At 41.3% G+C, this 26,333-nt stretch overlaps 3 protein-coding genes across 5 annotated transcripts in view; all 3 read left to right on the top strand.

The window, feature by feature from the left end:
• The first annotated feature begins 1,772 nt into the window (after positions 1-1,772).
• Positions 1,773-9,222, top strand: LOC309699911 (elongation factor 2b-like). Its single transcript, XM_082523148.1, has 13 exons — positions 1,773-1,889; positions 3,058-3,272; positions 3,500-3,681; positions 4,063-4,274; positions 4,372-4,550; positions 4,834-4,939; positions 5,207-5,459; positions 5,603-5,798; positions 5,891-6,257; positions 6,383-6,736; positions 6,844-7,026; positions 7,581-7,713; positions 8,850-9,222. Exons 1-13 carry the CDS (start codon positions 1,887-1,889, stop codon positions 9,041-9,043), a joined length of 2,577 nt encoding a protein of 858 aa, XP_082379274.1. The 5' UTR covers positions 1,773-1,886; the 3' UTR covers positions 9,044-9,222.
• A 2,481-nt stretch (positions 9,223-11,703) lies between these two features.
• On the top strand, positions 11,704-16,652 carry hmg20b (high mobility group 20B). 2 transcript variants are annotated; one of them, XM_082524998.1, is made up of 9 exons: positions 11,704-11,789; positions 12,127-12,280; positions 13,011-13,211; positions 13,342-13,462; positions 13,545-13,597; positions 13,684-13,750; positions 13,886-14,101; positions 14,311-14,443; positions 16,067-16,652. In XM_082524998.1, the coding sequence occupies exons 2-9, from the start codon at positions 12,200-12,202 to the stop codon at positions 16,077-16,079; spliced, it is 885 nt and encodes a 294-aa protein (XP_082381124.1). In that variant the 5' UTR covers positions 11,704-11,789; positions 12,127-12,199; the 3' UTR covers positions 16,080-16,652. The 2 variants fall into 2 exon arrangements, with proteins under 2 accessions (XP_082381124.1, XP_082381125.1); XM_082524999.1 differs by lacking the exon at positions 11,704-11,789 and adding an exon at positions 11,804-12,026.
• A 2,718-nt stretch (positions 16,653-19,370) lies between these two features.
• unc13a (unc-13 homolog A (C. elegans)) overlaps positions 19,371-26,333 on the top strand; it is a 46,142-nt gene continuing 39,179 nt past the window's right edge. For both annotated transcript variants that reach the window (XM_082524603.1, XM_082524602.1), the window contains exons 1-3: positions 19,371-19,703; positions 25,531-25,560; positions 25,653-25,752. In XM_082524603.1, the coding sequence (XP_082380729.1) occupies positions 19,682-19,703; positions 25,531-25,560; positions 25,653-25,752 (152 nt within the window). In that variant the 5' untranslated portion in view covers positions 19,371-19,681. The remainder of the gene's footprint in view (positions 19,704-25,530; positions 25,561-25,652; positions 25,753-26,333) is intronic.

Genomic DNA, 26,333 nt, shown 5'->3' with positions numbered 1-26,333 from the left:
TTCAAACTCAGCACCGGATGTGCTTGGAAACTGTTCAGCTGTTCACAGTCACACCTATTCGTAATTTTCATGTTGTTTTAGAACTTGAACACTCAAAAACTGTAGAGAAAGACAACAGGTTAGTTACCAATAATACTCTTTCTATTTCCTCTTGTTTGAGATTGTCCTCTCTATATTTAGGGGTTTGTCTTAATTCTGTTATTAATTACTATTTTTTTTCCCTACTTTCCTATTTTTTCTCACTAAAACTCTAACACTTTGCTCAGGGATAGTTTTAGGTTCAGGGCTAGTTTGCAGTGGTCACAGGGGGCATCCAGCTGGTACTTTAGGGTGAGCCGCCCCATAACCTGTCCACTGCCACTTTTCTAAGCCCAAGGTTTGTACACATTCTGTGTGAAAATACCATTCAAATGTAATCAAGATTCTTATATTCAATGAAAACAAACTTATGACAATAGTAATACTGTATGTGTATCCTTAGACATACAGCTGCTCCACTGTGCTTACACTGAAACCTGACACTGGCTTCGATAAAACACATAAAGGTAGCATAAAGGTAGCAGGTAGTTGTTTAACACCTTCCCAAAACAGCTGTGACTCTGAGTAAATGCAATGATTTATATTGTATTCATAACAGAAATATTAAAACAACATAACAAGTGAGAAAATGTACCATTTTAAGAACAACCGTAATATTTGACAGACTGAGACACCTCAGTGACCCACTTCACATTTATCATTTTTATATGTTTGCATCAAAAAAATGTTTAAAACAAAAACTGGTTTAATGAATCCCCAAAACAAACTACTCAGTCTCTAACTGACATTGGGTAACATTTTGCTGCATTCGAAGACAGCTGGAAAGTCGGATTTCATAATTTCGAATGAAGTTCTTAAGAAGGTTCTTAAGTTTTAACTCGGGAAACTGGGGGGATCTCGGTGGCAGCCAAGAAAATAATGCTGATCTAATGGACCATCTTTTTTTAGAGGAAAAGAAATAATTAACCATCCAGCCATTCACAAAGGCAATCAACCATAATTGACAAAAGATTATAAATCATCATTTAAATTAGTTTACCGAGAGTATGTTCTATATTAAAATGATAAAGACAGGACATCGTATTAACTGTCTCCTTTCTGGGAAATGTTGTTCTGCCTTTAAGAGGATTATCTTCAGCTATAATTTCTAAAAACTCTGTCTTTAGTGTATACTCTTTACCAGTGCCATTTGGGATGCTGTTTTGCACAATAGCTGCCCTTTTTTTATTTCTTTAATCTAACTTCATGTTTTATTTCTTTATTTTTATCACTGTTGTATTTCATATTGTAAGGACTACACTGGAGACCTGTGGACTTTTACTTTTAACAGTGTTGTTTTTATTGTTGATTATCCTAATTTGTTTATTTTTACCTGTTAACATATCTAAATTTAGTATTTGTATGACTGGTACTCACTTTATTTTCCTGCTGACCTTGTTAGTGAAAGAGGCAAATATTTTACCGTTATCGAGCTACACTACAAGACGAAATCTCTGGATGTGTTTTTGTTTGTGTTTAGAGCATGGTTACACTGGACAGTCCTGTGTTTCCTTTGTCGCCAAGTGTAAACTATCGTGATAACATATAAATCGCATGAAAGCACCCGGAAGCAGCTGGAAATTGAGCCACGTTTTCCTTTATTTTGTGCATGGAACGAAAGTTCGAGTGCCCGATTTCAACTTATCGAATGCACCATTACGTGATGACGCATGTGGCTGACGCAAGCAGTATAAAGCGCTATTTTCTGACGTCAGCGCCCTCTTCCCTGCCTATGCCCTCGTGAGGTGGGCAGTGTAAAATTCCTTGTCTCTTTTCTCCACCAAGAGAATCCAAAACCATCTGTCAAAATGGTGAGTTGATGTTATTTTTTAAACTGAGTAATGAATTGTTGGGCACATAAGCTTTCCTCGCTGTCAATATTAAGTTGAGTATGTGAATATTGTAAGGATGTATTGTTACTTGCATAATAGTGTGTGTGGTCTGTGCTCTGATCAAAATGGCAACCATTTTGTTATCTGCCGGTGGCCTGCAAGGCCCGCGAAGGCTGACTAAAGGCAGTTTGAAAATGTTGCTAAATCATACATATCTATTTGCCTACGTTAGTGCCTCCGTGGAAGGATTAACGTTTCTCCCGACTCTTTTAAAGGTTAAAATGATAAATTGTAACCGCTAATGTAGCTAACTTTACAACGACTGCGTTTTGCGGCATCGTTAGCCGTCGTTCCAGTAAATTGTCACTTATGGCCATACAAATGTCACAGAACCAAGATATGAGTAGGCTTTTGAAAATTGAAAACGTAATGGGTCAAGCCAAATGGTTAAAAAGTGAGCTTGACCTCGTTCTGATCTGTAGGAATAATTTGCCGGTACGTCGGCGCTGTCAGTGTTAGCATTTAGCATGGATTCAAAGTCTGTACACGTGGCCTGCTCACGCCGACGTTATGCCGGGTGTTTGTGTTTTAACAGCCTTTTGCCAACGTATTTTTAAGTAAGGTGATACTTTTTTAAATATGATGGTTTCAAATCGATATTTGGATAAAACCCGGGGCAGACGACTTGGATACTTTTTTAAGCCAAACGTAGACAACAGTAACGTCATCTTTGATGATGGCGGACACCCAACGCCCAGGGTGGAAGTGCAGCACAGCTGAGTTTACCTTATGTAAGCAACATTTTTACAGGGCTGAGGGCGCAGTTATTGTTAGATGTAGCAAATGAACGATCCATGTATACTAAGCAGAATTACACAAAGCGTGAGCCACAGAGCCTGTTGTTTAAAATAACGGACATAAAGGGGGTGCACTTTTACCGTTATCCCGTCTTTAGTATCTTGTCCCACATTAGTTGGTGTCACAAATGATGCCTTTAACCTCATCTGCACTTAACAGGAGAATCAAAATAAAATAATCACAACATTGTATTTTCAACTCACTTTCTTAAATTATTTTTATTTTAAAGCTTAGGGCCAAGAAAATCAGACATGTGTTAAATGGTCTAATCTTGACTCTGTCCCTTCAGGTGAACTTCACCGTAGACCAGATCCGTACCATCATGGACAAGAAGGCCAACATCCGTAACATGTCCGTGATTGCGCACGTGGACCATGGAAAGTCAACTTTGACAGATTCCCTGGTGTCAAAGGCTGGCATCATTGCCTCAGCTCGTGCTGGAGAGACCCGTTTCACAGACACCCGCAAAGATGAGCAGGAGCGCTGCATTACCATCAAGTCAACGTAAGGATTTTTTTTTTTTTTTTTTTTTGCATTTTAATTGATGTGAGATTTTTAAATTTAAGACAACAAATGTGCTGGGATTAAAGAATCTCATATCAGTTTCATATAGAGCTCAATTTTCTTAATACCTGTACAGTGTATCGTAGTATTTGGTCATTATGTGGTATGTTGGGCTATGTTGAGCACAGAATTTGTGGTAAAATTAAATGTTTTGTCTTAACTTGCAGAGCTATCTCCCTGTACTACGAGCTGAGTGAAAATGACACCGCCTTCATTAAGCAGTCCAAGGATGGCTCTGGTTTCTTGATCAACTTGATCGATTCCCCAGGGCACGTTGACTTCTCCTCTGAAGTGACTGCTGCTCTCCGTGTCACTGATGGAGCCCTGGTTGTGGTGGACTGCGTGTCTGGTAAGAGCCAAACCAAATATTTGTGGGCTTTTAACATTTTCACCTGCCAGTTCCAAGACCACAAAAAATAAGATACTAGGTGTAGTAGAACTGCAAGATATTTTTTTAGCTGTAGCCCAGCTATTTAATAGTGACCTGCTTTAGTGTTTGTGTTTAGATTGGTTAGGAGAGATGAGTATTGGCATTGGGTTTCAGGACAAGTTTACAGTCAACATGACTAAAGAACTGAGAGTAAATTGTTTCCATCCATTAAGAATATGCTCACACACCAAAGGAAGACTTGTGCCAGCACAGTCCTTGATACTTTTTTTGCTTATCTGAAATAAGATTTATAACTTTACATGCTCTTCAATTAGTTGTCGTATTATGTGTCCCTACTAGGCGTCTGTGTGCAGACTGAGACTGTGCTCCGTCAGGCTATTGGCGAGCGTATTAAGCCAGTCCTGATGATGAACAAGATGGACCGTGCCTTGCTGGAGCTGCAGCTTGAACCTGAAGACCTTTACCAGACCTTCCAGCGTATTGTTGAGTCTGTCAACGTAATCATTTCCACCTATGGCGAGGATGAAAATGGACCTATGGGTAACATCATGGTGCGTAGCAGTCTGAACGTTTTAATTGGAACAAAGATTTGTCCGTTTGTCTGAGTACTCAGCACAGTTGCTGATATACTGTTGTCTCACTTTCAAGGTTGATCCAGTCCTCGGCACCGTTGGCTTTGGCTCCGGCCTCCATGGCTGGGCTTTCACCCTCAAGCAGTTTGCTGAGATGTATGCAGCCAAGTTTGCTGCCAAGGGCAACGCCCAGATGACACCCGTTGAGCGCTGCAAGAAGGTGGAAGACATGATGAAGAAGCTGTGGGGTGATAGGTGCGTTTCTAATACATAGAACCTCAGCTGTAGTGTTGAGGGCTGTCGAGATGTCAGATTGAGTGCATGGGGGCTCTCTTAAAGAGACCATTTCAGAGGGAATTGTGCAGAGTTTAAAGTGTGATTCTGAGCATAAGGTTATGATGGGAAATTGCACAGGGTGGGGTTTTTTTTTTTTTTGCTTTTATACATTCTAATTTAATAAAGTAAATTAACAGTGGCTTCTGTTATATAAATGTTTTTAGTGTATCTGTAATGATTAATTACACTTTTTCTTTTCTAGGTACTATGACACAGCAAATGGAAAGTTCGTCAAGTCTGCAATTGGAGCCGATGGCAAAAAGTACCCCCGCACCTTCTGTGCTCTTGTTCTGGATCCCATCTTTAAGGTATGAAACCTTTGATAATGTTTAAATATTTAAAAAGGGTTAACTGGAAGAAGAAATGGCAACACTGGCGGTCCGACCTTATGTACTTGTTAGTCTGCCTTAGTCAGAATAAAAGTTGCCTTGTATGCCTGCATGTGATGACTCAAACATTCTTCACTTTGACCTGACTAATCAGTGATGACAACCTTAAGCCTGAGCAGGCGCAGATGCTTTATTAGCATGTTCATAATAAATTGCACTGAACTAATATAAATGGTTTCCCTCTAGGTGTTTGATGCCATCATGAACTTCAGAAAGGATGAAGCTGCCAAACTGATCCAGAAGATGGACATCAAGTTGGATAATGAGGACAAGGATAAGGAGGGCAAGCCTCTCCTGAAGGCTGTCATGCGCCGCTGGCTGCCCGCTGGAGAAGCCCTTCTGCAAATGATCACCATTCACCTGCCTTCACCTGTCACTGCCCAGAAGTACCGTTGTGAGCTCCTCTATGAAGGACCTGGAGATGACGAGGCTGCCATGGGTATGCAGCTGATGTATTTCAAATTTGCTCATGCACCAAGCAGTTGACATTGTTTGAAACACCTGCTTAAAATAACCCAGAATTTTAGTCGTTGGATTATTATTTTTAAGCTTGACATTGCTTTGCGTGTTAATGGTCATTAGGTATCAAGAACTGCGACCCCAAGGCTCCCCTGATGATGTACATCTCAAAGATGGTCCCCACCAGTGACAAGGGTCGCTTCTATGCATTTGGTCGTGTGTTCTCTGGGTCTGTGTCCACTGGCCTGAAGGTACGCATCATGGGACCAAACTTCGTCCCTGGCAAGAAGGACGACCTCTACTTGAAGCCAATTCAGAGGTTGGTTTCAGCATCTTCTTAATTAATTATTGGCAATAAATTTGTGAGGTAGGTAGGCCAGAACTGATTTGTCCTGCTCTGATCTCTACCAGGACCATTCTGATGATGGGCCGTTACGTTGAGCCCATTGAAGATGTGCCTTGTGGTAACATTGTGGGTCTGGTTGGAGTGGACCAGTTCCTCGTCAAGACAGGCACCATCACCACCTACGACCAGGCACACAACATGAGAGTGATGAAGTTCAGCGTCAGCCCCGTTGTCAGAGTTGCTGTGGAGGCCAAAAATCCCGCTGACCTGCCTAAGCTGGTGGAGGGTTTGAAGCGTCTGTCCAAGTCTGATCCTATGGTGCAGTGCATCATTGAGGAGTCTGGAGAGCACATTGTTGCTGGAGCTGGAGAGCTGCACCTGGAGATCTGTCTGAAGGATCTGGAGGAGGATCATGCCTGCATTCCAATCAAGGTAATATATTGAATTTAAGTAAAAGAGCACTGCACTTAATCTTAAGGTTTATACGACAGATGAGATATTTAGGCGTTATTTTGATATGTCCCTCTAAACATTTGTGCATTAACACTTTTTTCCAGAAATCTGATCCTGTGGTGTCCTACAGAGAGACAGTCAGTGCAGAGTCAGATATCATGTGTCTGTCAAAGTCACCCAACAAGCACAACCGTCTGTTCATGAAAGCCCGTCCCTTCGAGGAAGGCCTGGCAGAAGACATTGAGAAGGGTGACGTTACCTCTCGTCAGGAGCTCAAGGGCCGTGCCCGTTACCTTGCTGACAAGTACGAATGGGACGTCGGCGAGGCCAGAAAAATCTGGTGCTTCGGTCCTGATGGAACTGGCCCCAACCTGCTGGTGGATGTTACCAAGGGAGTGCAGTACCTCAATGAGATCAAGGACAGTGTTGTCGCTGGTTTCCAGTGGGCCGCCAAGGAGGTAAGAGCCTTGAGAGTATACTCGTGAGTGTAATATAAGCATTTTAAAAACGTTCTATCCAGTGATTCATGGATATTTGTTTAAAAGTGGTGTTTGAATGTTTTCAGGGTGTCCTCTGTGAAGAGAACATGCGTGCCATTCGCTTCGACATCCATGATGTGACCCTGCATACAGATGCTATTCACCGTGGTGGTGGCCAGATTATCCCCACAGCCCGCAGAGCTCTGTATGCTTGTGAGCTCACAGCTGAGCCCAGAATTATGGAGCCCGTCTACCTTGTCGAGATCCAGGTCAGTGTTTTTCCCCTGTGATGTTTTAGTTTCCAATTCGTAGCTCGTGGAAAATGGCACAGGGAAAGTTATATCCAAAGCTTGTGTCAATAGGTGGATTGTACGGGACAGAAAAATAAAAAAATACTACAGTTATTAAAGTCATTAAAAGTGAAGTACGGAATACTTGGATTTCGGTGTTGGTGCAGTTAACACTTTGATAGACTGCTACGTTTAAAAGGGAGCCAGAAGGTTTAAAAAAAAAAGTTCGGTATTCTGGTTCAGTGAATCAAATTAGCTGAGATGAAGTATTTCATTGCTTAATAAGTACCCAACGTTGACTAAAGCAGAGTCTCTAATAATACAGTTTAAATGGTTGAGTTGCAGGGCTGACGGTTGCTGCCAGCTAAACCTTGTAAATCTCTTTAATTCTAAATCTTGTTGAACGAGTTTACCACACCTTTCAATGCACTACAGAGTTTAGTAATGCTGATTTTAGTCTTTTTATCACAGCTCACTTTAATAGCATTAAACAAACTGAAGTCGGTACCACTCACCATCTGTTTGCTCCACAGTGCCCTGAAGGTGCAATGGGTGGGATTTACGGTGTGCTGACCAGGAGGCGTGGTCATGTGTTCGAGGAGTCCAGGGTCATGGGAACACCTATGTATGTCATCAAGGCCTACCTGCCTGTCAACGAGTCATTTGGTAAGTCCTCTTTTGTTCTGAAGAGTCAAACGGCATCATCATCTAAGCTTAATTTATGTTCAGGTTTCAATCCCAAGTTCAAAAATTACCACAAAATTTTTAATTTATTTTATCAACTTTCCTTCTGACAATGCTGTCTGTGTTGAGCGCTCAGTGGATCTGCGCTCGACAGTGCAGCCTAGGCGGAATAGTCGAACGCAGATTCACTGAGCGCAGGGCAAGCTAGCGAGACAGAAGTTAAGCTCTGCTTGCAACATGGCAAATTGAACCTCCCCCACCCTCATTCAGATCTGGCGTTTGGAACTATTTTGGTTTTCATGTGACGTATGACCCTGAAGGTAAGCGCGTCATGGACAAAAGTAAAACAATATGTTGGATGTGCCAATGTTCAATTACATTGGTGGGAACTAGTGCGTTAGCGCAGTTAGCTCCTTAATGTGTTGACGCCGTCCAGCCCCACACACGGGGCGATCTGCGGTAGCTCGTTAACAGAGACTTGCCGTGTTGTGGCGTTAACATCATTTCAACTAGATTAACGCTGACAGCACTAGTGGGAACACAACGAATATGACAGCACATTTACGCCGACATCATCCTAGTGCAAAGACAAGTGGAAGCAGACAAAAACAACAAGCACGCATGCTACAAACTTTACCAGAGTAATTTAGACAGCCGTTAGCACATGATTCTCCTTATGGGGACCTGATATGTTTAATATGCTGCTGAGACTATAGCCCAGAGGAAGCGTATAGTATAGCTTTTATTTTGGAAAGAGCCATTTCTCTGTAATAAACTCTCTTTTCCAAAGATGAGTGATTTCTCGATCAGAGATTTATTTTTTTTATTACTTTGTTGTTTCAGCAACATTAAATTTAAAAACTGTACTTTTGAGTTAAAATATATATTTATAATTTTAATAAATGACAAATTAAAAAAGCATGAACTTTTTTTCTTTTCTTTTTTTTGTATCGAAAAAATATTGAACCGTGACATCAAAGTATCGAACCGGACCGTGAATTTTGTGTATCGTTGCACCCCTAATATTTAGATGTGACCAACAGGGGGGAAAAATGTGTTTTTCAAGTCATGTGATACTCTGAGTATACGAGGTATTAAATAATACTTTCTGTCACCAGGTTTCACAGCTGACCTGCGTTCCAACACTGGTGGCCAGGCCTTCCCACAGTGCGTGTTTGACCATTGGCAGATCCTCCCTGGAAACCCACTGGATGCCACATCCAAGCCTGGTGTAGTTGTCCTTGAGACACGTAAACGTAAAGGTCTCAAAGAAGGTGTCCCAGCCTTGGACAACTACCTGGACAAATTGTAAAAGCTTGGACACCCCTCTTGGCACTTGTCTCATTCCTCCATGCCCAACACATTTAAGTCTACGTTGTGGGACCGGACTGTACAGAACAAAGTGAGCACTAATGTTTGCCAAAAGGATTGACAATAATTAAGAAATGACTACAAAAATTGTAAACGATAAATAAAAGAAAATAAAAACTTTTATGTATCAAGCTGCTTTCTTTATTGGGGATGATTGTGTGGGTAGTTTTCTTTTTTGTTTTGCCCACTCGTAAATCTGGTGAAAATGTTGAATTTGGAATGATTATTCTTTATTTGCGTTTAGCCTGGCCTGTACTTCTTTCTTTTCTATATACCCCTGCTGCCAGCAACACCTGTGGCTAAAGACAGTGTTCTGGTTGTTGGTCCATCCCATTCCCATAAATGTGATTACTCAGTGCCTCAAAGCAATTTCATTTGGCACAAATATTTACTTTTGACTACCATCTAAAAATCAAACTGGGGAGCTGAAACAAACTTATTGGCCAGAGACAACATTCTTTAATGTGCAGCACTCCACATGTCTAATAGGATAAAGCGATGGCAGTTTATACTCTGAAGATTAAAAAGACTGGTGGGTGGGTGTGTACATCCATGAGCATTTTGTTAACTGTTTGATTTTATTGTACTGCAGTTTAGAACTTTGAAATCTAGTTAATGTCTCTTCAAGCCTATGGGGAAAATACACATTTATTGGCATACAGTTAATAGTATATAACCAATATGGTTTTGTACAGAGATTTGCCTGCTCTGCTTATTGTCTGGTGGACATGAGTTCTCCAACTCAGATGTCACATGTATTCATCTGTTGCAGCATGAGCAAAGTGGCTTTCCTGCATTTCCAGCGCTGCATAACAGCCACACCCAGAGCGTTCGGTGGGGCGGGGCTTAGTTGTCACAACGAAAACTTGTTGTTAGTAAGACTTCCTACCTTAAACTACTCTGTGAGGCTTGATGCAACACTGGACATTATCTGTTTTCTAAGTCCTGTGACTTGTGTTTTTGAAGGAGTATTAGAAAAGTATGAATGGGTCTGTCATTCAAATACCGCAGGCTGACTGACCTAAAGCCTTATTTGGCTGCAAATCTCCTGGTTAAGACTTTAGAAATTAAAATAAAATCTAATACGGATGCACAAGAAGGAGCTTTGCCAGTTAAGTGTCAGGATGTTTGATATTTAAAGAGCACAAGTGTAAAAAAAACAAAAATTGCATCATTGACTGATTTTGGTGAATTTAATGGTACACAGTTTTAGTAATCTTCCATTGAATCTCTGTTCAGTCAGTGAGTAAAAAAGAGAGAAAGGAAAAACAATGTTAAAAATCTGTTATGTTTTTTATAAACTGTCAAAAAAGTAGTTTGATATGTTTTGAACCGAAGTAAGGAATATCTGACGTAAGCACTCCTCTAATGCCAGCTGGTGACCGTTTGCGAGTTCTGCTTGGAACATAGTTGCTATTAAATAAATTTGTGTCCCACATCATCTTTGAATTAGTGATGATCCTCAACAAAGATAAATCACGAATGACTGAAGAGGGTCCTGCACTTCACATGCACGGCTTCACAGCATTTTAATAAATAAAAAATCTGACCTATTTCCTTGACCAACACCACAAAAAGTAGAAAGAGTGCTTTTCACGTTGATTAATCCAATTCGAGTACATTTCCCTGCTTTTTCTTAAGGGATATGGGGCAGGTTGTTATGATTATATGCCAAAGTATTATTTCTATTAAGAAGTAAACTTAATATTTCAACAAGCGAGAGAAATTTTTTAGAAAAGAGATTTGGGAGAGAATTGCACAACAGCAAAGATGCCAAGCAAAAAAAAAGATCTTTAAAGCATCAAAGTTCGAGTTAGGTTTTCTTCATCAGATGCTGCAGCGTATTTTCTGTAAGTAGTTTTCAAGCAGTGGTATCCACGAGAATGCTTAAAAAACGTAAAACTTTAAAATAACTGCCTAAACAGGTCCCCGGAGGCTTGTCAAGATGGCTGTCGAGTTGCCAGACTTGCTTCAAGCAGGATTTTATAACAGAGGTTGAAAACCACCTTTCCTGTATGTGCACACACCAGCAGTTACATAATATGACCACCAGAGGACACCAAAGTACGTAATGGATTTTACAGCAGACGTGGAAAGCACGACCAACAGCTGACAAGAAGCCCAAGCGAATAGCAAACGAACTTCCGGTGAAGACTTAAAATAAAAAAGTACGAAAAGGTCCTATGGCCACGTTGTGCGCATGTTTCACTGATATGTGTCACATAGTGGTGAATGCTTCGGTTTAGGCGACCCTGAACTAAGAGCCACAGTGGAAAACATTTTTACTGTCAGCCTTACAGCAATAGAGAAGTAATCATGTAGGAGATCTGTAGAGTAGAAAATAAAGATAAACACTGCTTGTGTTAAGCTGTTTTGTAAAAAAAAAAAAGTACGTAACTTACACAACTCCAACCATATCTACACGACGACAAAGCGTCTTACGTCACTACTTCTATTTTCGTCCTGCCCTTACAGCTCTTTAAAAATTCATAACATGTTTAAAACCCTGCCTTTGTATTTATTCCATCTGATCTGAGTGCGGCGCATACTGGTTCTGGGTGGAAACGGGGGGGGGGGGGGGGGTGAGAGGGGGTCTTCGACCAGCCAACCAATCACGAGTCTCCCTATCGACCAATCAGGAGACAGACAGGCTGTTCTTCCTGTTTGGCTGAGGGATTCATTATCGGGTGAGTAATAAAACCCAAAAAGTAGAAATATATTTGTAAAAATCTATAATTTTCCGTGGTGAAGAAACACTTCTACTTTTAGGAGTGTCTGATTTTAATTTTTACCACCAGAAGGGTGGGCGGTGTGGCGGTGTGGATTATCTTTTATTGTGTAGATTTCTGCCCGTTGTTTGTGTATGTGCGTGTGTGAGAGCTGCGACTAGTTAACGTTAGCCACACTGAACTGCTAGCAGTCAGGTTAGCTTGAAAATCGGCGTTATTGTGGGGAAATAGCTAATTATAATCGATGCTAGTAAATATATTTTGTACACTACTTAAACCTTCTAATTCTGCACAGATTTCTCCCCACGGAATTACTCTCTAACGGATAAACACGTTTTTATTCTGAGTCAGCTGCACGGACACAGATCATGGGAGGGATCAAACAAGAGCAGAGTGATGCATCACATCAGCCCAAAGCTTCACAGACAGCGGATCAACCCCCAGAAGAGGTGAGCACCGCTGCAGCTGACTAAAGTGGACTGGATTTGATGCAGTCAATTTCATTTAAATCTTTTAATTGGGAAAATAAGGGTGTTCATATTTGGTTAAATACTTTGCTTCAGCAGGTACACTCAGGTTTTTAAAAAAAAGTTTTTGGACTCCATGGAGGGTCCTGAAACTAAGGACACACTGTGACTCATTAGTCTGCCAGCAGGGTCTTGATGGAGTGCTTTTCTGTGTCTCTTCCATCACTGTTTTTGCATGCTCTTTAGATGTGGGCTTTAACTGGGCCATTGCAGCACCATGCTTTTTTTTTTCAGCCATTCTGTTGAAGGTTTGCTGCTGTGCTTGGGATCATTGACCTTTTGCATGACCCAGTTTAATATACAGAGGAGTCAATGGTTGACTCATTGACTGCAAAACAAACCCAAATCATTACCCTTCTTCTGCCATGCTTTACAGATGTTTTGAGGTGTTTGTGCTGATATGCACCAAATGTGTTGTTGTGTTTTATGGACAAACATCTCTGCCTGGGTCTCATTGGTCCAAATGGCATAGTTCCAGAAGCCTCGTGGTTTGTTCAGATCTATATTTGCAATCCTGAGCCCTGCTGCCATGTTCTTTTTTTTTAGAGCCAGTGGATCTTAGCTGATTATTAAGGCAGTCACTAGCTGCATCAGGAGGAGTTAGATTAGACTGTCCTTGCCTTTCTGAGACTGTTGTTTCATCCATCTGCAGCCCAAGAAAAGAGGCTGGCCGAAGGGAAAGAAAAGGAAGAAGGTGCTGCCAAATGGTCCCAAGGCACCTGTTACAGGATATGTGCGCTTTCTGAATGAACGGCGAGAACATATGCGGGCCAGATACCCTGATTTACCTTTCCCAGAAATCACCAAGAGACTCGGAGCAGAGTGGACACGATTAGCTCCGATGGACAAACAGGTAGCTTTTAAAAGTGTCCCATGCACATGCAGATTGTTCAATATAACACAAAATAACGTCATCAGCTGGATATTTAGTGATGTTTTGCACAGGGTGTTGTTGTATTTGAACATATTTCGTATACCAATAGCGTTATCTGGATGAAGCGGAACGAGAGAAGATGCAGTATGCCCAGGAACTGAAGGAATATCAGCAGACTGAGGCCTATCAGATCACCAGTGCTAAAATACAAGACAAGAGGATCAAAAAAGGTAACAACTACCCTCTGCTTACTGCTTTAGAGTTGCTCTGTCTTATGTGAGCTGTATGTAATGCACATACAATTTTTTTTAGAAGACACACCATCTGCAGTTATCGGCACTAGTTCAGGATCCTCCTTAACAAAGGTAGGTGACGCTCTAATCAGTTATTACTGTTTTCTTCGGTGTCACTTTCCCGTCAGTTGTCCATTTGCTGACTCTTTCTGTTTTAGGCTTCTGACCTCTCAAACAGATTTGACATTCCTATTTTCACCGAAGAGTTCCTCGATCAGAACAAAGGTAACAGAGGAACTGACAGCGCCTGACTAGTAGTGTTAAGACAGAACTGTGCCGTTGCTCTGTTAGGTAATCGGACATTCTCGATTAAACTTCCAAGCCCGTCAAACTCTTTTTATTTTTATTCTCTGCGTTCAGCTCGAGAGGCAGAGTTGCGACGCCTCCGTAAGGCCAACATTGAGTTTGAGGAGCAGAATGCAGTGCTGCAGCGGCACATTAAGGACATGTACAATGCTAAAGAGCGCCTGGAGGCTGAATTGGGGCAAGATGAGAAACGTACCCAGGCTCTCCAGCAACACTTGATGGCCATTAAGCACACACTGGTCAACAGTCTCTCATCGGTGCCCTTGCCAGGTCAGCATTGCTTGGGTCAGACTCATGAAGGGAAATGCAGTAGGAGGGCAAAACATTAGATAATGCTGCTGTTATTGAATCTCTCTTTTTTCCTGACTTTTAAACATGTGGCTATAGCAACAGCAAGGTTTAGTTTATACATATTAGAGTCTCGTCTGAAATGATCAAAATTAAACATTTGCAGTCAGTTCTGTATTTATCCTGAACAGGTACTGGGGAGACAGCATCTCTTGGAAATCTGGATTCATACCTGAGTCGTCTCAGCGGAGTGCTCGAGGGCAACCCTCATAAACACCGTGCCCTGCTTACCCAGCTTTGTGAGGTCCTATCTCACCTGGACAGGTAATCTAATTATTATATACAGTACTCAGACTGATAGGGTGGATAATTTAAAATAGAATACTGGGAGCTGTAATGGAGCGAACGGATACTCTGTGTCGTCTTCCAAGAGATATATCGATTTGCTTGCCAAACACTGGCTCTCTGCGAAAGCAAAAGGTTATACCTGAGTTTGAATAAGTCTTTACACTTGAAATTCAATGTGATGGACTCAGACTGGGTGTAAACACCATCAGTTTTTTTTCCCAGTTAGTGGTCTGGTCTGTGTTAATGTCAGCTCAGATGCAGCGTTTAGTGTTTAATGCTGCCAAACACATTTGACAACAGCTCAACACTTTGGCTTATCACATCCTGTTTTTGTCACAGATGTCACACCAGAGCTTTTTCTCACACTCCCTCCTGTGGCGACACAGGTGTTCGTGTCAAAAATATGAAGCTACGTCCAAAAGCTGGTTAGCTGCTTTGGGTTTTATACATATAAACAAACAAAATGTTGTTTGTTACTTGGTCAGCCTTATTGCTCAGTTATAGAAGAGCAAACATAAGACAGCCTCCTTTGCAACTAGGAAAAGCTGGTGGTTGCCTGGTGATTGCGTTGAACTTTTTCCACATTTGACCAACTGTTGACCCAGATGTTGAGCATTCCCCACCATAAAACATCTGGGTGACCACTTTCGATCTCGAGGTGGCAGAACAGGTCACCTGGTGGGAGGCAACCTGTCTTCAAATCATCTGAGTCGGTGCTACTCAGCCAGTCTGCAACAGCAACAGATTCGCGATTTTTGATTTAGTAGTGTATTATTATCACAGATCGGATCGAATTGCTAACCCGGTCTCAAAAGTTTTATCCCTGACCGTGTCTGCAAACGTTTGCAGTCTGTTGCCATCTTCAAAGCAACTTTTCTAGGTGCTCCAAAGTTGCTTTGAAGGGAAAAACTGATTGCAAGTGATGCAGACCTGATCCCTGACTTCGAACCAACAAGATTACAAGTTCATTGGACACGGTTGCACTAATTGTAGTCATTCGGCTGTCTCCAACCACTGTTTTCCTGGTGTAACTGTAGCATTCGCTTTTACACTTTGTTAGTTGTTAGAAAACATTTTAGGCTCTGGTTGCCTGTCGTATGTTTACCTTTAGTTTATTCATTTCGGGTCACACCCTTTATCTCTTGAAGTGAAGTTGACTTTCCCTGCTTCACTAAATTGCCGCTTCTATAGTCGCTTCTTGCATGGATGCTTCTTTAAAGGCTGCATTTACTGCACAGGCATGAATGGTGTCAGTTTTCTCATCAAGAAAGTGAACAAACCAGTTATTAAAATTTCAAACCATTACTTAGACACTCATGCGCTGTTATTAAACATATTTGTCTACATTATAAATATAACTTTTACCTTCAGAGGTGGTTGTGTTTGAAATGCCTCCAGAACTACTGTGTAGGGCTCCACATTTACTGATTACTATATTATTTTCCTTCAAAATGAAGCACGCTTTATATGTGCATTACTATTTGTTAACAAATGCAACACACTGTAATATTGGTGCAAAAATTGCACGTGTCCAGGGTCTCCATTTTATTGTTTTGCTTTATATCTTGTCTCTAACGACATGTTTTCATTCCTTGCCAGTGAGAAGTTATGAGGAGGCTGCAGACAGAGACACACCCAGTCTTGGATCACGGACACGCGAGAGGCTTGGTGCTTTTAGGTCAAATCATTGCCAATCAGCAGAGCATGTAGATAGGAACAGGTACTTCAGAACAACACACATAATCCATGTCTGCATGCCTATAGTTTATGAATATGTGTGGACGTGTGTATTCCCACACATACATTTTGTGAATGTAAGTCTGTGCGGTGGGGTTGAGGGGGCTTTACAATTCATAAATGTCATCAAATAAAATGTCATTTTACTTTCTGCTGCCTTAATTAAGTCTTTTGGGAGTTACCTTTCCCTTATCGTGTAGTCGTCTACAGGTACATGGCATGTACAGCAAGCCGAATGATCAGTTTACTGTAAATGATTTGTGGCGTGTGTTTGGCGGAGGGATGCATAAGTAGTTATTTTTAAAAACTGGAAAGGGGTGAGTATGCATGGTGGAATTTCTATTGATAATGTCAGGTTCTGAAATGGACAGTTTGTTTGCCATGTTGTCAGAAAACTGAATATTTGTATTTTTCCAGATGTTCATTAAACCATTCTGAAAATGGAGAATTTATGCACATTTATTGCTGACATAATTGTTTAAAGTGCACAGCCTCGTGTTTAAAACAAATAACAAAACAGCACGTCACACCTGCAGAGGTAGACCCCACAGCAGGTAACTAATTAGACGTGGTTTTGTTACATTCACTGACTGTAAAACGAGGAACTGTAATGATGCAGGGGAAGCTCCGTCCCAGCAGAGGGAGATGTGGGCCCACACACGGTTACAGCAACAGCAGCTGAATCCTGGACTAGCTTCACTGAGGCGTGCTTCATATTTTGCGAGTGTCATGCCAAGGTTTAAAAACGTCATCATTTCTGGTATTTAGATTTTTAAGTTGGTCACAAACAGCTGATGTGCTTCCAGTCGGGCACACTAAATCAACTTACCTAATTACTACCTTCTTAAACTGGATGTTTTTTTTTTTTTGCACCTCTGAAATTTTTAAATCTCAAACTATTAATGGTAGAGGAACGGGGAAAATCAAGCACCGTCAAAACCATCTCCCAGCCCATCTTGAAGTATTTGATGAATTTTCTTTACTGTTCCCATCTTAAGATAGGAACAGTAAAGAAACACGGAGGCACTGGAGACAGTTTTGATGGACAGGAGAGACACCTGTGCTGTCATCGTGGCCAAATGCTGCCTAACTACACTTTGGCTGAACGTTAAATTTGTGATGTTAGGAAGACCAGGCCTTCCTCCCGCATTTCATCTGACACTGAAATGCCCAGTTCTTCCTGAAACGATCAATATTTACTAACGTCATAGATGTCATGACAAAGGGGTGAGTGTGTGTGTCACATATCTGTCAATTTTTCATTTGAGTAATTCATAAAAACGCTGCTTCGATTGTGAACTCTTAGATACATTCATCTGTACAAATCACAAACTTGAACATGGATTTAAAAAAAGATGAGGATGGGTATATTTACTGTGGAGCTGGAAGTATAAAGCATATTTATCTTTTCTATGTTAAGCTCACCAGCACAACAAAGTCTCTTCTGCTTCCAGTCCAGAAATACACAATCCGTCTGTGCTGGTTTGAACAAGTGATTGTATGCTCTCGGGCTGTGTAGCAAGACATTTGGCAGTCCATAAAAGTTTTATTTGATTTGAAATCTGCAGGGAGTTTCTGAGAATGGAGTTATAACCACGTAATTTGTAGGAAGGCTGTACTCTGGAAAAGAACAGCACTCAGAGAGGTCTTTGAAAGTGACGTGGATTTGATTTTTAACCAGAGTGCAGAGACGGCAGACCGGTCGGCAGCAGGGGAGTCCCATTACCAGAAAGGGAGAGCACAGTAATGATACCTAAATACAGGAAGGCCAAAGCCAACCTGTGTTTACATTCTTCTACAAGCCGACTTTAACAATGCAAGGCTTTTCATGTGCCCAGACAAATCAAAGGATTACTGAATCCATTTGTGTGCACATAAAGGGGAAGGTTTTAGAAAACCTATAAGCATCTGCAGCTGATTGTATAATGCAGGCGATTGTGGAAAGGGCACCGATTTCCATTTTCTGCTGTGAGCCTTGACTTTGTCAAAGAAATTCAACTTTATGAAAAATCTGGTCAGATGAATGTGTTACTGTTTACACCTTTTCTTCACTATTTGCCATTAGTAATAGTATAGGTGATGCTAATTAATATAAACCAATATATTTGGAAATGTTTTGAGTCACCCTTCATTTCTTTATGTTTTGCTTCATAGGCAACAAATGTTTTTGACATTTTTAAAAGTGCTTTGAGCAATGCAACGCCAGCCTTTCTGGAGGGAAAGTTTTAAAGTTTTGGGGCATTGGCTGCTTTTTCACTCACTCTCAGTCCAGTCCTTGTCTTTCTTAGTCCGTCTGCCTGCTGCAAACGCAACAAGTCTTCATTTCTTCAGCTGAATCTATGAAAAATATTTTAAAAAGTGTTTTTTCATCAACTAGGTGATTCACAAACTCCTATTAGCCAAAAACTTGGCACATCTCAGCATGATGTGCAGTGTCTCCTTAAAAATCGTTGTAGTATATACATGGAAAAAGTGCCAGGTTTAAATCTACATCGGATCAACAGAATCTAAAAGTCCTTAAGAAAACTTCCAGCAAAAACCTGACACAAGCTCTGAGATGTGCATCTGGACCTTTAGCCGATCCAGCTACTGTTCATTGAAGCCTCATCTGAAACGGTCTCAGTGGAAGGAAGAAGTCATTCTTAAGGAAAGGAAACAGGGAGGGAAGGCTGAGGTGCGCCACAATATACAAGAACTGGACTGAAAATAAATTTGTGCCAACAGGTGTGATGGAGTGATGAATCCAAATTGTCATAGTTTGATTCACCATGCAATACCATCTGGAAAACATGTGATTGGCTTCATTTTTCAGCATGACAGGGATCCCAAACACACTCCCAGTGCAATTTTAATCCACGCCTAGATTAAAATCCACAGTGGAACACTATCAGTCATGGATTCCCCCCCAGAGCCTCAGCATTATTGAAGTAGTGTGGGAACCAAAAGCAGCCAACATCCAAATATTGACTTCCCTCCCCCCCAAGCCCAATATAAAGAAATGAAGGGTGACTCGAGTAGTCTGCACATTACTGTATTTTTCCAAAAATGTCCAAAGTGTAAAGTTAGAAGTTAATAATCGGGGATTTCACTCCCCCTCCCCCACCTTTACACACCACCACCACGCGCTCTTACGTCACTGCCAGGAGCTGTCCACGCAGCGGTGGTGCTGAAGCTGAACAAGATGGCTGTGTGTTGGGGACCGGAGAGCTGAGAGCGAAGGGGTGAAAGAGTCTCAGATATAAGCAGTCAGCTCATTCAAACCAGAGCGACAGGACGGCGGAGCTGGCGTTCACCCTGCAACTGTGAAAACTTTCATTTTGATCAGCTGTAGCGAATCCCGTCGGGCTCTGGTCCTGCTCGCTGGCGAAGGCAGGCTTCTCCATCTCCCGCCCAGCCATTCATCCCCGGACTGTATACTGCAAAGATTAGCTCTGCCAGTTAGGAAGCTGGATCCTGTACTAAAGGCGCAAATAAGAGATGTCATTGCTGTGTGTTGGAGGTAAGAGGAAAAACTAACAGTCTGTGCGCTGGCTTGACTTGCTGTCCGTTTCCTTGACCTGCTGATGTGAGCAGTTTCCATAGCTCCAGTAGTATCTTTACAGCTTTTGGAGGGTTGCTGGTGATACTTTTACAATAGTCACCTCCTGCAGATAACATTACGGAAAAAATCTGGGGCTGTTAAATGATCATTCGATGCAAATAGCAATCTATGAGGCAATATTTCCCATCACCTGCATGTTAGTTTGAATTTTTTCGCTAAAATATATACAGAAATCTTGCACTCCTCTTGCTGTCCATGCTAACGGTCCAGCCTCTTTTTTTCCTTTGATTTTCTTTTTCTTTCTTTTTTCTTTCTTTCTTTCTTTCTTTTCTTTTTTTTATTTATTTATTTATTTATTTATTTTTTACAAAAGCTGGCATTGCTACAACCGGATCGATTTATGTAGTAGGCGTATGCTTCTGGCAGCTACTGTCAGACATAGTAAAGCAAGATGATATCCACTCTGCTCGTCCCTGTGAGGAGTGTTTTATTCTTTATTTTATAAAAGGTGATAGCATTTTGATTAAATATGTCGAATGGATCCCTCTCTCAGTTTCCACACATAAGCTCTGCAAAAAGGCGTGTTCCTTTAGGCTGCTGGGTTTCTTTACATTACGATTTCCCCTAACCACGTGACTCATTGCAATGCTATAAAATTTCCATTTCTCCCAATCCGTCCTTAAACATTGCGAGATTTTCCAATTGTTTCCTGTTATTTAAAGACCCAAAGGGTTATTAAATATTGTCTATGATGTTTGTAAAAATACAAATCTGGTGTCTAGCTGTAAAGGCTGTCAGTGAGGTGTCGATAAAACCTCAGCTGTCACGCTTTTGCTGTAAAACCTTTGCAGCATTTACAGGAAGTCACATGTGGCTGGTTTGGGGCTTCATTTCAGGCATTTTGTATGAGGAAAGGACTTCAGATCTTCATTTATTAATACATTATTTATTTTTTAACTGATGAAATGTGAATCCCTTGTTCGTAAATACAAATTTACCCACGTAGCTTTCCAGTTTTCCAAGTCTGCTTGTGCTAAAATTTGGAGAGTGAATTTGGGGGTGAGCACTTCCTTTTCCCCCTACATAAGGAACTCAAAGTTTGTCTTGTGTGAGGAGATTTGTGCTTAAAATGACATTTTTCCTAAGAGTTTTTAAAAGTTTTCTGCTCTCCCTCCCAACAACAAAAACTTTCTCATGTTTTTTACAACAATGTCTTTACAACATATCCAAAGAACTGGCTTCTTTAGAGATGGCATTATAATTGCAGCTACAGCTGTGGGAGAACCACAAGTTTATGTAATCTAATATCTATCTATTTGAATGCATGCTGAAACTGTGCACATCTCTGCCTGTCGTGAGCCACTTCCTGGATACTGCTGCTCCTTTTACTTCTCGCTGAATTGATATGAGTTTTCCTGTTATTACAAATATTTTTTTATAACTATTTAATACTTCTAATGCTTAGGATCAAATATGTGCTATGCAGAGAATCTCTCCAGAGTTTTGGTGCATTTCCAATTCTGAAAGGCTTGATAAGTTTTGTGTTTTAAGGCTTGGTGAAGAAAAGATGAAAAACGGGAATTCCTCGAGCGTCTTCCTGAGATTTAACAAGAGGTTAGAACAGGCTCTTAGTGTTTGCAAAGAGGCTGCTTTGCTGCTGACACCAGTGCTGGAGCTGATTGCACAGATGTCAGGATTGAGATTCAGGCTCGTTGGTGGTCCCTTTATGTCCTGAAGCTTTGTTGGCATAGCAACCCCATTGGTATTTTAGGTCTCTGCTGGCATTTTCTCATTAGCTTCTAAACACACTGTAATAGGCCTGCAGCTAGGTTAATATTGATACTATGTTCTTCCTTTCATGGTGGATGGGAGAAGAATAGGGAATTATGGGATGAACAGTATGGGCTGTCATGCTGGACTGCAGCAGTCACACAGTTTGCCTGCTGAGATGTGTGTGTGTGTCTCATGATGTTAGATCTGGTCTGTGAAATGATGGATTGTGCTACAAAAGCTGAGTAAGTAGATGGCAGCCATCCTTACTGTCACGCTATGTAGCAAGATGCAAATTCAGGCATTATAGCTTTATAAATGAGTGAGCCATGGCACATGCGCTCATTAGCATTATTGTATAATTTAGCACCATACAAACCTTGACTACATTTGTCTTTTAATGTCTCGAAAACACTGCTATGTTACTGTACTGTAAATAAAGATCAGGAGCAATCATAGCAAAAAAAGATGACAGCAAAGGGTAAATTTTTTATTAATTGAAGTATGTGCAACAGTTACAATGAAGCATTCACATTCTGTTGATAACAATGCTTAGGCTGTAGATACTCTTTCCTGTATATGCTATATATAATCTTTAAACGGCTGACTGGCAGTTGTGCTCTCTCAACGCATTTAGCATAATGGCACTCTAATTCTTGTTGCAGGTATTATACTGTAAGGTTTACTGTAAGATAAAGACCCTATAGTATTCTGGAGAAAACCCCAGCAATCAAACAACCTATGCGCTAGCACTTTGCAGCGGTGGGAAGACAAAAGCATGACTGGGTGGGGGGGGGTGTGAGGAGGAAGAGAAAAGAAAAAGAGAACAGAGGGAGACAGGTGAAAAACCATGGGCTAAAGGAGAGAAGACACAAATTTAATGACATGCTGCAGGCATATATAAACGCGCGGGGAGTAAAAGAGAGGTCAGTGGAGAAGAAGTGCTCGGTGTATCACATGAAGTGCTGCAGCTGTCTAAACTTATAACAGCATAACTACAGGTTGGTTAATTCACCTGATCCAGCTTAAACATTAAGGCAAGGTTTTATTCTAACCTTTAAAGCAGAGAGGGTGTCTCTGCTGAATCCAAACTGGGAGCTGGTTCCACAGAAGACAGAAAAAAGCTGAAGGTTCAGCCTCCCATTCTACTTTTAGAAACTTTAGGAACCACAAGTTCTGCAGTCTGAGAGTGAATCACTCTAAAAGGATAATATTGTGCTATGAAGTCTTCAAGATACTATAAAAACTGCTAAATTCAATTCTAAAAGAAAATAGAAATAAGCCCTCTCTCACTCTCTCCCTCACTCATCAGTCTCACTGCAGCATTTTTGATGATCACATTGTTACTTACTAATACCTTCGCCTAAAACATTGTGTCTGACCAGATACTGACAGATACTGGTTTCTGGTTTCTAAGGCTATCAGGACCAAATGTAGCAGCCTCAGTTTTTTGGGTTTGGGAGAAGAAAATTGCAGAGCAACCACCCCTTTATGTAGTTTAATGTCATCTGGCTTCATAGATAAATAAAGCTGAAGATCATCTGCATAGCAATGAATATGTATTCTGTGTTTTCTGTTAGCATTGCTTAAGGGAGGCAGGTATAATGTAAATAGAATTGGTCCCAGCACAGAACCCTGTGGAACTCCAAGACTCCCCATTTACATATACATTTCTTAAAATCTTACACTCAACTGTATCAAATGAGGGCTAACAGCAGAAACACAAAAATTAGTCCACTATCAGCCATCGGCCCTAAGAAGGTCATTCGTAACCGTCACCAGTGCTTCTTCAGTGCTAAGATCAATTCTGCAAACTGATTGAAACTCTTCAGTTATCCTATTATACTGCACATGATCGCCCCGCTGTTTTACAGCCACTCTTTTGTAGGTCTAAAGGCTAAGACGTCTGGCTCAAGTAAAAGCTTTTAAGTACTGGTTCAATTATAGCCACCTTGAAAGCCTGTGGTAGACATTAGTGACTACTTAGACCTTATTTACTAGTTAACATTATTAATAGACCATCAACTTCTAGTTGCACTGAGGTCACTGTGACTGAATATTATTTAGAAAACAGGGATGAGCTTTAATCACCAATTGTTTTAGACTTGCAAGCTGTTTGTTTTTTTTAATGAATGACCATTCAATCAGTGTTCTTTTCTTTTTTAATTATAATATTTGTAATTTCCTTCTGTGCGCTCCCTCTTCAGTACTACAGGTTGATATTGCTGTTGCTGGTCTCAGTATAATGGCTCTGATGAAATAAAAAGAAATAAAAAGCCCCTTTAGCTCCTCTGAACCAGGGCACGAGTAAAAGTATTTGTCCAATTTCCCCGAGTGAAGAAAGAGAAAATGAAATCCTGTAATCACCGTGGCACCGACTCAACATTTTCTGTGGAGGTTTTGCACAAAATATGTAACTCTCTTTATTTTTCACCCACACCGCAGCAGTAACTAGCTACAGCAGTGTTGGTTTAGTCTCATGCCTGTGAGCAAGTAACCCCTCCACCACCCCACCCCTCTTCCCCCAGCTCTTACACACACACACACACACACCTCTCCACTTTCCAGCACCCCCCCCACCCCTGTCACACTGAAGTGGTTATTTTTAGTGTTGGGGATGCAGCTCACTCTGCCTGCATCCGGCTCCACAGAGAGATTAATGGAGCACAAGAGAAAGAGATAGAAAGGGAACACACGTGCACACTCACCACATGGCAGGGGAAGCTTGTAGGGGCGAGTGATTGACTGAGAGAGAGGGAGAGAGGACCGATGGCTGGTGAGGAGAGGACTGTATATGTGAGAGAGAGAGAGAGAGAGAGAGAGAGTGCTGGCAAGGGTGCAGCCGAAGGTGCATCTGTCAATTACTGCCTACTTAAAAGCAAAGTACCCATTTGAGCTCGTCTTTGTCGAATGCATGTTCAGTGCAGTGAACCTTCCTCACCCCTTTGGCACGACTGCCTTGTCAGCAGCTAAAATATCAGGAAGGAGACTTTACTTTGATGTTGGCTAAGAACACACATGCTTCACGACACTTCCTACTCTGGCACTGGTTTCTTGAATCTGAATAATATTTAAGTGATAAGAGTGATCCCAGGGGTTTCCTGGGGTGATGCTATTTTTAGAAGCCAATTTTTCCACAATGATTATCGCGCCTGCTCTCTGTCACTGACTAAGTAAATGACTCAGTGTCTTTCTTTGTCATCATCATATTTGAAACTGTATTTTTTGCCTTTTTTTTCTATTTACTTTCCTCCTCTATATTAGTGAGTCGGGCTGTAGGCTGTGCAATATAAAGAAATTCTTCTTTACATCCGTTCATGCGTGCATGTTGCTGAATTTCCATTAGATAGATTTTAAGTAGCCTGTATTTTTTTCTTTAAACCTAACGTCAGTGAAATGAAGCAATCATCAGGGATTAAATACCAGTCCGCTGAATATTAATACTTCACTCTTGAACATGGGGATGATGGGAATCGGCAGGGTGCAAGACTAAATGAATAATGAATAAGTTTTTGACGTCACTGTGGTTTTAAAAGTCATTTGGGTACCTCCAGTAGACCCTGCGTGGAGAAAATGGCTGTGGCACCTCAGCAGAGATTCGTCTGTTGTGTACAATAAACCGCAGAACTGTTCAGTGTTTTATCCATCAGCCTGTGTTGACAGGCATGATGGAAAACACACGGGTATCGTTCAGGCCATCTGTCCATCCAACAAGTCACTCAGAGACCCTGACGTCTCTTGCTGAACGGATGTAGTCTTTCATATTGAGAGCCTGGCATCTGCTCAAAGAGCAAAGTTTAGTTGTAGACCTCACACTTTCTCTGTAAAATGCCAGACTACTGTCAGTCACCAAGCAACCATACTTTGATGCACATGAGCTACAGGCAGAGGCTCGCACTGCAAGCACAGGATGAAGCCTTTGAGATCCGATGATGGAATATGATCTCTTAAAAAATACACAAAAAAAAAACCCTGACAGGCTAATTTCCTTTTTCTTTTCTCAATTTGTTCACAGTGAAAAAAGGCAAGCTTGATGGACCACAAGGTGAGTTGTGTCACGGATGTACTGCATGAAGCTGTTGATTGTAAAACACTGGGGTCATCGAGACCGATGTTTGAATCTGTTCATTTTCGCAGAGAAATTCAACACATACGTGACCCTGAAGGTGCAGAATGTTAAGAGCACAACCATCGCTGTCCGTGGCAGTCAGCCATGTTGGGAGCAGGACTTCATGTTGTGAGTGCTTCTCGTCCTGACAATGAAAAAAAAAAAATCCAGGGAATGAAGTTGGAATAAGGCAAACTTTCCACACCTCTCCAGCATGTGGTTACTTTAGCAGCTACCAATATAGCACAGCCAAGTCTCCAACCAAGATTGTCATAAAACGAGTTTCAGCTTTAAGAAAAGAGAAGAATGCATGAAACGAGGACAGTATTGTGGCGTTGATGTTTTTAACTGCCGGTTGGAATTGAGACAACCTTTTAAGAGTCAAAGCTGCATTACCTTATTAAACTATCAGCTCTACTGTTTTATTTCCATAAGACATTTATAATGTGAACATATTCTTAATTAGTGAAACTAAACCCGTTTTCTCTGCAGCCCTGAACTGTCCTAGACATTACCTGGTGCACGTGCATGTGAGAATTCAGACATCTAATATGAAGCTGTCTTTAACCTGTGTGATGTCCAGTTTCACCCACGTGAGGAGTGAAATTGATGTTATCAGGGTGCTGTGGGAGTCAGCTGTAACATTTGTGTCGCAGTTTTTTTTGTTTCTGTTTTTTGCTGCCATTCTGCCTCCCTTCCACTCATGAGTG

Source organism: Aulonocara stuartgranti (genome assembly GCF_965226115.1).
Source record: "Aulonocara stuartgranti genome assembly, chromosome: 23".
Lineage (NCBI taxonomy): Eukaryota > Metazoa > Chordata > Actinopteri > Cichliformes > Cichlidae > Aulonocara > Aulonocara stuartgranti.
This window is presented reverse-complemented; position numbering and strand designations above follow the sequence as displayed.

Excerpts from the sequence above, each read along its gene's own strand:
- LOC309699911 (XM_082523148.1), top strand. Across the intron at positions 4,940-5,206 it reads TTCTGGATCCCATCTTTAAG|GTGTTTGATGCCATCATGAA; the intron begins GTATGAAACCTT and ends GTTTCCCTCTAG. Across the intron at positions 5,460-5,602 it reads AGATGACGAGGCTGCCATGG|GTATCAAGAACTGCGACCCC; the intron begins GTATGCAGCTGA and ends AATGGTCATTAG.
- hmg20b (XM_082524998.1), top strand. The coding sequence starts at position 12,200 with ATGGGAGGGATCAAACAAGAGCAGAGTGATGCATCACATCAGCCCAAA. Across the intron at positions 13,463-13,544 it reads AGACAAGAGGATCAAAAAAG|AAGACACACCATCTGCAGTT; the intron begins GTAACAACTACC and ends AATTTTTTTTAG. Across the intron at positions 14,102-14,310 it reads CTCATCGGTGCCCTTGCCAG|GTACTGGGGAGACAGCATCT; the intron begins GTCAGCATTGCT and ends TATCCTGAACAG.